The sequence below is a fragment of the Procambarus clarkii genome, chromosome 14 (assembly GCF_040958095.1).
Source record: "Procambarus clarkii isolate CNS0578487 chromosome 14, FALCON_Pclarkii_2.0, whole genome shotgun sequence".
NCBI lineage: Eukaryota > Metazoa > Arthropoda > Malacostraca > Decapoda > Cambaridae > Procambarus > Procambarus clarkii.
In genome coordinates, this window is record NC_091163.1 from 42675894 (window position 1) to 42688221 (window position 12328).

At 40.9% G+C, this 12328-nt stretch overlaps 1 protein-coding gene across 12 annotated transcripts in view; it reads left to right on the plus strand.

Moving 5' to 3' along the window:
- Gcn5 (Gcn5 acetyltransferase) overlaps positions 1-12328 on the plus strand; it is a 287084-nt gene that overhangs the window by 124242 nt on the left and 150514 nt on the right. For 8 of the 12 annotated variants that reach the window (XM_069324558.1, XM_069324554.1, XM_069324559.1 and 5 more), the window contains exon 11: positions 1050-1100. The exons of the other annotated variants lie outside the window; for them this stretch is intronic. In XM_069324558.1, the coding sequence (XP_069180659.1) occupies positions 1050-1100 (51 nt within the window). The remainder of the gene's footprint in view (positions 1-1049; positions 1101-12328) is intronic. 12 annotated transcript variants of the gene reach the window in all.

Here is a 12328-nt window from a genome sequence, read left to right on the forward strand (position 1 = left end):
TGACACCCGTGACCTCCAGCATCACTCATGTTTACTCCAGCACCTGACACCCGTGACCTCCGGCATCACTCATGTTTACTCTAGCACCGGACACCCATGACCTCCGGCATCACTCATGTTTACTCTAGCACCTGACACCCGTGACCTCTGGCATCACTCATGTTTACTCTAGCACCTGACACCCGTGACCTCCGGCATCACTCGTGTTTACTCCAGCACCTGACACCCGTGACCTCCGGCATCACTCATGTTTACTCTAGCACCTGACACCTGTGACCTCTGGCATCACTCATGTTTACTCCAGCACCTGACACCTGTGACCTCTGGCATCACTCATGTTTACTCCAGCACCTGACACCTGTGACCTCCGGCATCACTCATGTTTACTCCAGCACCTGACACCTGTGACCTCTGGCATCACTCATGTTTACTCCAGCACCTGACACCCGTGACCTCTGGCATCACTCATGTTTACTCTAGTACTTGATACCTGTTACCTCCTATGTCATCTCTTGTGTTTACTCTAGTATCTGACATCTCTTATGTCATCTCTTGTGTTTACTCTAGTACCTGATACCTGTTACCTCCTGTCATCTCTTGTATTTACTCTAGTACCTGACACCTGTTAACTCCTATGTTATTTCTTGTGTTTACTGTAGCACCTGACATCTCTTATGTCATCTCTCGTGTTTACTCTAGTACCTGATACCTGTTACCTCCTTTGTCATCTCTCGTGTTTACTCTTGTACCTGATACCCATGATCCTCTCCGTCATCTCTCGTGTTTACTCTAGTACCTGATACCTGTTACCTCCTTTGTCATCTTTCGTGTTTACTCTTGTACCTGATACCCATGATCCTCTCCGTCATCTCTCGTGTTTACTCTAGCACCTAGTACCTGTGTACATCTCTGTTATTGCTCATGTTTTCCTCACTTATGTTATTTATTCCTGCCAGCCTACCTATGTCACATGTATTTCTTAGATCATGTCAAGAGAGTGTCTTTTAGGTTGATGTGCCTCATTCCATGTCGATGTTTCACTCCCACAGGTCAGGGTTGGAAGGAGTATACTGTCACGAAGTCCTTTCTTCACATCCATGGTAACATTTCTACCTTTCCTCATCCTTCACCTCAATCTTAACCCCTTCCAAATCTCTCTTTTTCCCTCTCTCTCCACTTTTATCATGCCTGCACACTGTTGATCCCAGAAACTTATCAATACTTCACTGCCTCTTGCGGTTGTAATTTTTATTCCATTCATCTCGTCATTTTTTGGAAACGTTTATTATCGTGTTCCTGTCTGCATCCATTCTTATATTTTGATTAAGTATATTCTGTGTTAAACTCATTCACCACCCTCTTCCATACTTTGAAAAGTTGTGGTGTCAGTACTGGGAGGTTAGCACCATGACTGGCAGACAAGGGACGGGTCTGGTTCCAGTACAGTACTTGCTCAACTCTAAACATTTGTCCTCTGATCTTTTTAATAGTTTCAGCCATGAGTATGTTCAATAGCCATATGGTTATAATAGCTTCAACTATGTCTCTGTTAAATAACCATAAGGATGTAATAGCTTCAGCAATAAGGATAAAACACACACACACACACACACACGAATAAGTGTGTGTGTCGAAGAATAAGGAGAGGGGGAACAAGTTCCTGAAGATTGCATACACCAACATAGATGGAGTGAGATCGAAGATACTGGAGTTAAGTGATGTAATACAGCTGCAGACACCAGACATTGTTGCACTCACGGAGACAAAACTTGAAGATGTAATTTTAAATGAGGTCATATTCCCAAGGGGCTACTCAATTTGGAGACGGGACAGAAAAATTAGGAAAGGCGGTGGCGTTGCTGTGCTGGTAAAAGAACACCTAAAGGTGAAGGAAATAATGACTGCCAATCCACAAGAAGTTGACATAATAGCACTAGAGATCTGCTATGAGGATGATAAACTAATGATGATAAATGCATATAGTCCACCGCCAAGCAGCACATGGTCAAAGGAGGAGCTAGATAGTAAACGTGAAGGTCTTATAACAATAATGAGAGAGATTATAGCGAGAGCGGATAACGATAGATCACGACTGTTGATAGTCGGTGACTTCAACTTGAAATCCATAGACTGGGAAGCATATGAAGCTAAAACAGAAGATTTTTGGACCTGTAAATTTGTAGACCTCATCCTGGAAACATTCTTGTATCAACATGTTAAACAAGCTACGAGGATGAGGGAAGGGGACGTTCCCTCCATGCTAGATTTGATATTTACCAGGAAGGAGGAAGAGATATTTGACATTCAGTACCTTCCTCCCTTGGGTAAAAGTGACCATGTCTTTTTGGGAATAAAGTATGCAATGCGTTATAAGCTGGAAGAAAATAAGGAGGTTGAAGCAGTTGAAAAACCAGACTTCAGGAGAGGACATTATGGTGACCTTAGGAATTTTTTTAGTGAGTATAATTGGACAGACTTGATGCTAGGCAAGGAAGTGAATGAGATGTATGGCAAGTTTTGTGAAATATATGATAAAGGCACAAAGAAATTTATACCAAAACAGAGATGCAGAACTAGGAAACAGGATTGGTTCAATAGAAATTGCGAGAGGGCTAGAGACCGAAAGACACAAAAATGGAATCAATACAGGAAGAGGCCGAACCCCCAAACATACCAGCGATACAAAGATGCGAGAAACAACTACACGGCAGTGAGGAGAGAGGCAGAAAGAAATTTTGAAAAAGGGATTGCGGACAAATGTAAAACAGAACCAGGTCTATTCTATAAATTCATAAACAACAAATTGCAGGTAAAAGATAATATTCAGAGGTTGAAAATGGGAAATAGATTCACGGAAGATGAAAAGGAAATGTGTGAAACACTAAACGAAAAGTTCCAAAGTGTGTTTGTACAAAATGAAATCTTTAGGGAACCAGATACAATAAGAATTCCAGAGAACAACATAGAACACATAGAGGTGTCTAGAGACGAAGTGGAAAAAATGCTCAAGGAGCTCGGTAAGAACAAAGCAGCTGGCCCAGATGGCGTTTCACCATGGGTTCTGAGAGAATGTGCATCTGAGCTCAGCATTCCACTTCACCTGATCTTTCAGGCATCCCTGTGTACAGGAATCGTAGCAGACGGGTGGAAACAGGCTAACATAGTTCCAATCTACAAAAGTGGCAGCAGGGAAGACCCCCTCAATTATAGACCTGTATCATTGACAAGTGTAATAGTGAAAGTATTGGAAAAACTAATCAAAACTAAATGGGTAGAACACCTAGAGAGAAATGATATAATATCAGACAGACAGTATGGTTTTCGATCTGGAAGATCCTGTGTATCGAATTTACTCAGTTTCTATGATCGAGCCACAGAGATATTACAGGAAAGAGATGGTTGGGTTGACTGCATCTATCTGGACCTAAAAAAGGCTTTTGACAGAGTTCCACATAAGAGGTTGTTCTGGAAACTGGAAAATATTGGAGGGGTGACAGGTAAGCTTCTATCATGGATGAAAAATTTTCTGACTGATAGAAAAATGAGGGCAGTAATCAGAGGCAATGTATCAGAATGGAGAAATGTCACAAGTGGAGTACCACAGGGTTCAGTTCTTGCACCAGTGATGTTTATTGTGTACATAAATGATCTACCAGTTGGTATACAGAATTATATGAACATGTTTGCTGATGATGCTAAGATAATAGGAAGGATAAGAAATTTAGATGACTGTCATGCCCTTCAAGAAGACCTGGACAAAATAAGTATATGGAGCACCACTTGGCAAATGGAATTTAATGTTAATAAATGTCATGTTATGGAATGTGGAATAGGAGAACATAGACCCCACACAACCTATATATTATGTGAGAAATCTTTAAAGAATTCTGATAAAGAAAGAGATCTAGGAGTGGTTCTAGATAGAAAACTATCACCTGAGGACCACATAAAGAATATTGTGCAAGGAGCCTATGCTATGCTTTCTAACTTCAGAATTGCATTTAAATACATGGATGGCGATATACTAAAGAAATTGTTCATGACTTTTGTTAGGCCAAAGCTAGAATATGCAGCTGTTGTGTGGTGCCCATATCTTAAGAAGCACATCAACAAACTGGAAAAGGTGCAAAGACATGCTACTATGTGGCTCCCAGAACTGAAGGGCAAGAGCTACGAGGAGAGGTTAGAAGCATTAAATATGCCAAAACTAGAAGACAGAAGAAAAAGAGGTGATATGATCACTACATACAAAATAGTTACAGGAATTGATAAAATCGACAGGGAAGACTTCCTGAGACCTGGAATTTCAAGAACAAGAGGTCATAGATTTAAACTAGCTAAACACAGATGCCGAAGAAATATAAGAAAATTCACCTTCGCAAATAGAGTGGTAGACGGTTGGAACAAGTTAAGTGAGAAGGTGGTGGAGGCCAAGACCGTCAGTAGTTTCAAAGCGTTATATGACAAAGAGTGCTGGGAAGACGGGACACCACGAGCGTAGCTCTCATCCTGTAACTACACTTAGGTAATTACACTTAGGTAATTACACACTGTGTGTGAAGGTGAAGCTGGAGGAGGCAGAAGTCACACTGCAGCAAGCTCCTGGAAATATCGAATTACCTAAGTATTGGGAACAGGTTGAGGGCTACAGTGGTGTCCCAGGTTACATAAAGGTTCAGGGAAGAGTAAAAGCAAATAAAATACAATAAACAAGTAAAACTGAGTGAAAATAGCCGAGTGGAAAAGTTTGTTTTGGTCTAGAACAAAATCAAAGATGGCCGCCGCCACCACCCCCACTGAGAATGTAGACACACCAACAGATGATGGTTTCAAAGGATTCTCAACACAAGATATAAGGAAAGGAGGTGTTCTTGGCAGGTTAGAGATAATTGAGGACATGCAAAAGAAGTATGAAGAAAAAGTGCTTAAATTAGAAGAGGACAATGGAGCTCTTTGGAGTGAGCTTTGCACTCTAAAAGGGAGTATGCTTCAGCAAGGTAAGATTATTACTGCATTAACAGACAAGGTAACAAATCAGGAGGAGCAAATCAAGGAACTAGTGATAGAAAATGAGGCATGGAAAGTGAAGTGTGGTGACTTTGAAGAAATAAACAAGAAAATAGACTCATATGGTGAACAACTCCAAGCGAGCCTAAGGGCTAACATAGAGTTAGGTAAGGATCTCCAACTGGAAACTTCACTGACAACTCACATAGAGGAGGTGAATAAAGAACTAGAAAAGTATAAAGAAGAAATAAAAGCGACATATGCTCAAGTTGTAAAAGAGAAAGAGACTATCAAAGAAGTGTGTTCGGAAGTCAAAACCAGAAATGACCAACAAGAAGCAGAAATTAGGCAAGCAATTAGGAAAGAACTGTTTACCAACAGTAAATTAGTACAAAACACTGCAGATAGAACTAAGTCCATAATCATTTTTGGATGTTTAGAGAAGGAAATTTCATCTAGGGTGGACCGAGCGGCAGAAGAGATGAAAATCATAGAGAAAATAGTAGGTTTAGGAGAAGGCTCAAAGGAAAATGTCAGTGATTTTAGAAGAAGAGGAAAATATGAGAAAGAAAAGAACCGCCCCTTAAGGGTGACGTTTAATGGTGTGAAAAACATGATGGAAGTGCTAAGAAATGCCAGGAAACTGCAGAGTGATGAGGTTGGCAAATTTTGGTCAATAAGACAAGACCTCTCCAAGGAAGACAGAGAAAAGCTGAAAATGAACCTAATTGAGGCAAAACGGCTAAATGGGGATAGAAATGAAGAAGACAGAAATTCTTTTTTTTACAAAGTGACAGGGACTGGAAAGCTTGTGAAATGGTACATAAAAACAAAGCAACAAGATCAGTAGTGGAAGGGGGAGTAAAGAGCAAAGGAAAAGGGAACATGTTCCTGAAAATTGTATATACCAACATAGATGGAGTGAGGTCAAAAACTTTGGAGTTGCAAGATATAATCCAGCTTAGGGTCCCAGATATTGTTGCATTATCAGAAACAAAACTTGAAGGAAATATAATAAATGAAGTCATATTCCCAAGAGGCTACTCAGTTTGGAGACGTGACAGGAAAACTAGGAAGGGAGGAGGAGTGGCTGTACTGGTGAAAAAACACCTGAAGGTAAAAGAGTTAATATTTGAAAACCCTCGAGATATTGACATAATGGCATTGCAGGTCTGGAATCAGGATGATAACCTGATAATTGTAAATACCTACAGCCCACCAGCAAGCAACACATGGACAAAGGAAGAACTGGATGACAAACGAGAGGGCCTCATAATGGTCATGAGAGATATTATTGTACAAGCAGATAAAGATAAATCACGACTGTTGATACTGGGGGACTTCAACTTTAGAGCAATAGACTGGGAGGCCTATGAAGCAAGAACGGAGGACTTTTGGACATGCAGATTTGTGAACCTCATTCTGGAGACATTCTTGTATCAACACATAAAGCAAGCCACAAGAATGAGGGAAGGAGATGTACCGTCAGTACTGGATCTAGTATTCACCAGGAAAGAAGAAGAGATTTTTGACATCCAGTACCTTCCTCCCTTGGGAAAGAGTGATCACGTCCTGTTGGACATTAAATATGCTTTAAGATATCATCTAGAAGAAAATGGGGACATTGAAACAGTTGATAAACTCGATTTAAGGAGAGGCAACTATGGGGAACTTCGAAATTTTTTTAATGAGTGTAATTGGATAGAATTGTTGCTAGGCAGGGAAGTAAATGAAATGTATGCCAAATTTTTAAAACTATACGAGGAAGGCACACAAACATTCATACCAAAACAGAGACGCAGGGCCAGAAAACAGGATTGGTTCGACAGAAATTGTGAGAGGGCAAGAGACCAAAAGACACAAAAATGGAATCAGTATAGGAAGAGGCCAAACCCCCAAACATACCAGCGATACAAAGATGCGAGAAACAACTATACAGCAGTAAGGAGAGAGGCAGAAAGAAATTTTGAAAAAGGGATAGCAGATAAATGTAAAACAGAACCGGGCCTATTCTACAAATTCATAAACAACAAATTGCAGGTAAAGGATAATATCCAGAGGTTGAAAATGGGAAACAGATTCACGGAAAATGAAAAGGAAATGTGTGAAACATTAAATGAAAAGTTCCAAAGTGTGTTTGTACAAAATGAAATCTTCAGAGAACCAGACACAATAAGAATTCCAGAGAACAACATAGAGCGGATAGAGGTGTCTAGAGATGAAGTGGAAAATATGCTAAAGGAGCTCAGGAAGAACAAAGCAGCTGGCCCAGATGGCGTTTCACCATGGGTTCTGAGAGAATGTGCATCTGAACTCAGCATTCCACTTCACCTGATCTTTCAAGCATCCCTGTGTACAGGAATCGTAGCAGACGTGTGGAAACAGGCTAACATAGTTCCAATCTACAAAAGTGGCAGCAGGGAAGACCCCCTCAATTATAGACCTGTATCATTGACAAGTGTAATAGTGAAAGTATTGGAAAAGCTAATCAAAACTAAATGGGTAGAACACCTGGAGAGAAATGATATAATATCAGACAGACAGTATGGTTTTCGATCTGGAAGATCCTGTGTATCGAATTTACTCAGTTTCTATGATCGAGCCACAGAGATATTACAGGAAAGAGATGGTTGGGTTGACTGCATCTATCTGGACCTAAAAAAGGCTTTCGACAGAGTTCCACATAAGAGGTTGTTCTGGAAACTGGAAAATATTGGAGGGGTGACAGGTAAGCTTCTATCATGGATGAAAAATTTTCTGACTGATAGAAAAATGAGGGCAGTAATCAGAGGCAATGTATCGGAATGGAGAAATGTCACAAGTGGAGTACCACAGGGTTCAGTTCTTGCACCAGTGATGTTTATTGTGTACATAAATGATCTACCAGTTGGTATACAGAATTATATGAACATGTTTGCTGATGATGCTAAGATAATAGGAAGGATAAGAAATTTAGATGATTGTCATGCCCTTCAAGAAGACCTGGACAAAATAAGTATATGGAGCACCACTTGGCAAATGGAAATTAATGTTAATAAATGTCATGTTATGGAATGTGGAATAGGAGAACATAGACCCCACACAACCTATATATTATGTGAGAAATCTTTAAAGAATTCTGATAAAGAAAGAGATCTAGGAGTGGTTCTAGATAGAAAACTATCACCTGAGGACCACATAAAGAATATTGTGCAAGGAGCCTATGCAATGCTTTCTAACTTCAGAATTGCATTTAAATACATGGATGGCGATATACTAAAGAAATTGTTCATGACTTTTGTTAGGCCAAAGCTAGAATATGCAGCTGTTGTGTGGTGCCCATATCTTAAGAAGCACATCAACAAACTGGAAAAGGTGCAAAGACATGCTAGTAAGTGGCTCCCAGAACTGAAGGGCAAGAGCTACGAGGAGAGGTTAGAAGCATTAAATATGCCAAAACTAGAAGACAGAAGAAAAAGAGGTGATATGATCACTACGTACAAAATAGTAACAGGAATTGATAAAATCGACAGGGAAGACTTCCTGAGACCTGGAACTTCAAGAACAAGAGGTCATAGATTTAAACTAGCTAAACACAGATGCCGAAGAAATATAAGAAAATTCACCTTCGCAAATAGAGTGGTAGACGGTTGGAACAAGTTAAGTGAGAAGGTGGTGGAGGCCAAGACCGTCAGTAGTTTCAAAGCGTTATATGACAAAGAGTGCTGGGAAGACGGGACACCACGAGCGTAGCTCTCATCCTGTAACTACACTTAGGTAATTACACTTAGGTAATTACACACACACACACACACCTGTGTCTTTCTATCATATTTATATAATTTCAATCTGTTCTCCAGTTATTTATTTTTTTTTAAATTTTACTAATATATTTTAATGATTTTATTATACAATAACTCCCCCATTTATATCATAAATTTTCAAAGTAAAAATCAATCTGATCAACTTAACGTATTTGCTGATGGAAAAGACGCACCCTCGCATATGACGCATCCCTATTTTACAAGGATATGTTGTGGAAAAACTATTTTAGTATGTTTCGTCATACATTTATTGAAAGTTAAAGTGGATTTTGTACCACAACTCTTGCTGCCTCTTAAGATCAAATGTGGTGTAGTTGTTTGTATTTTGGGCAAGAGAATTGCTATACAGGATGTGAAACTTGTATTTCTGGATGTGATGTTTTGTTTTGCCGCATCAGGCCACCAGGGCGGCGCACCCGGTGGTGGCGCACCATCACAGCATTCGGGTTTTGTTGTCATTGACTCATTATAAATGGCTGACAGGCAGATGAAAAAAGAAATTTTGAAATTCCTTTCAAATTTCCAGGAGCTTTTTTCATTTAGATAATGAATAAATGTTTCTTAAAGATTGATTGATTGATAAAGATTAAGCCACCCTAGGGGTGGCACAGGCATAAATGGCCCATAAGTGGAGGCTGTTTGAAGCCATTACCAGTATCTGTAGCTGGTACTGTAGATTTGTGGATGAATGGTGTCTGGAAAGTGGGACAGTTGAAAGTATAGTCTGGAGAGGAAGCTTCGGCATCGTAGAGTAGAGTCGATAGAAGAGAATAGAGGGCCGAGCAGCATACTACATTTGCCTTTTTCCCAGCTTGACAGTAGCTTTGCCAGCTCTAGTATAATGCTGGAAACTATAGTTAACACTATCGCGGCCGCTGGAGTTATACTGGGAGTGATCTGGTAGTGCGCCGTTCGTTTCGAGCGACCGCACGGCGACACTAAAATGTTTATAATCTTTTCGGTCTGCTCACGTTAATATTCCATGTATGTATTTAAATTTGGTATCAATTTGTTCGCAAGAGAATGCTCTAGAGGAATATATATGTAAAATGTCACCAAACCCCTACATGAGACCCGCACCAAATAAAAAACTATGGCAATCGTTAGCCGTGAGCGTCAAACCGCGCTGAAATGTTTATGATCTTTTCATGTTTATCAATCCCACAATTGTGCTACGTCGTTAATTTTGGTACCACTGTGACCGCAATAAAATTCCCTTCACGGACATACATGTATGCATATAAATGTAGAATCACGATCGCGGCCCACCCGCAAGAGTGTGGGAAGTGGGTGAAGTGTTACCTCTTAAGGCACACCCAACGGCAGATGGGCGAAACACCTTTTGAAAAGTGTATATTCTTTTCACTGTCCTGACCTTAATTTTCGATGTACGTACTTAAATTTTGTACCAATATGTTCACAATAGAATGTTCTGGAAGAACATATGTATAAAATGTCACACAAGGATGCGTTTGACCGGCACCAAATAAAGAAACTTCGTCGATTACACTCGTCGGGTTAACATTTTACAATAGTTTTACCACGAAGATACAAGCGAACTCCGTTCTCCCAAATAGGCTATGTGACTATTAGAGAAAACGACAATTTAATGGCAAACATGCTTAAATTATCCCCAAGTCAATCGGATAAGAATTGGATTTTATAGAAATATTTTTCTCAATGCACCTCTTGAGGTGCATTCAAGGGAAAAATATGTCCTGCTCAAGTGACATATGGGTGCTAAATTGTGCACAATCTAAAGGCGCTCATTTTAAAACCACTACCAGATTGATCTGATAAAATTAAAATTTTTAGCAAATATTTTAACGAGTGACTCAGCGCCGCGTCGTCGGTGAGGAATCGGGAGAAAAATGAGTGACGAGGTTCAGTCGTTGGAACGCGAAAGTGTTAATGTTTAATAGCAAGAACTCTGCAGCTTTCTTCAGTGACCATAGTGGTATCTGGTCTGGTCCAACTGATTTTGTAACATCCAGTTCCTCCAGGTGTCTTTTTACCTCTTCTACATTAACTTCAGTTATGTCTAGTGTTAGAGTCTAAACATGGTCTAGATAGCAGTGTGATAAAACCAGAAAGTCACTACAAGTATCGCTACTTGGGGAAAATTGCTGGATTTATTCATAAAATAATAATGAGAACTAGAGGTTGTTACTGGTACTGGGTGACCAAGTTTCTTTAAGTAGCACTATGGTACCAGATGGATGAAGGTGAGAGGCAGTCTACCAATAACAAGAAAAACAGACATGATAAAGTTTGACTTGCTACTAATCGGCTCTCAGACCAGGCTCCTCCCACCAACCTTCAGTGATAACCTTATTCTCCACAAACATGCCTACAATGGAATTGTCATTGACTTCATGATGTCTCTGCCAGTTTGTACTTGCCTAGTTGTGTCTGTGGGGGGGGGGGGGTTGAGCTGTGGGTCTTTAGTCTCACTTCTCAACTGTCAATCTACTGGTAATTACCTAAGTGTAGTTACAGGATGAGAGCTATGCTCGTGGTGTCCCGTCTTCCCAGTACTCTTTGTCGTATAATGCTTTGAAACTACTGACAGTTTTGGCCTCCACCACCTTCTCACTTAGTTTATTCCAACCGTCTACCACTATTTGTAGAAGAAAACTTTCTTTTCTGGGGGGAAGCTCCGTCGGCTTCCCGAAACTATCCAGGCTGAATGGATACATGTATGCATAACTTTCTGGCATCGGTCAATGTGCACGGAGTTCTTGCCTACCGGGGACCATGATCCAGAATCTGGTCCCCCTCAAGAGAGGCACGAAGAGCAATGACCTATAGAAACCCTTCCTCCATGTGGTTGGGAGCATTCTATGTCTACCACCGACCGGGTCAGGCACCCAGAAAGGTAGGTGCCCCAAAACAAACCCCTATTCTGGTGAAACTATTGCTACAGAAAGCCAAACGAGTGGACAGAACTCCATAAACGAAAATTAGCAAACGAGCATGATGTCAGCATGTTGCTGTGCCGCTGTCTGTGCAATCCCTCCCTCCCCGAACCCCCACACGCCGGAGATCCACCTTGCAGTTCTCAGGCTGACGTGCTACTGGCGTGGTCTTGTGTCTCAAGCTCCAGCAATTTGTCTCAGTTTCTGTGCCTTCGGCATGGACTGTATCTACTGGTGGTGTGCAATCCAGGAGTAATATTCTTCAGTACTCGGGCTGCATGCGCTTAGGGCCACTTTCCCTAGGTGCCCTATAAGTACCACCCTTGGGGGCCACCTTCCACAAGTCGCCGCGGGAACTACCCCTGGTGTGTCTTTTACTACTCAGTACTTGGCCGCCCTTAGAATCAACTGGGGTTTTCACCTCTTTCACAGTGGGCGGCTCTGTTCCATCAGGGTACGTTGTCGTCTTGTTGGATTTTGCGTTTGTTTTTGTTTTTCTGCCTGGTGAGGGGAGTTTGCCTTGGTGGTTGCCCCTTCTGTGTTGGGGGTGTATATATCTATCATTATATCTATTCTCAGTTTTTGTGTGGTTATTGGTAC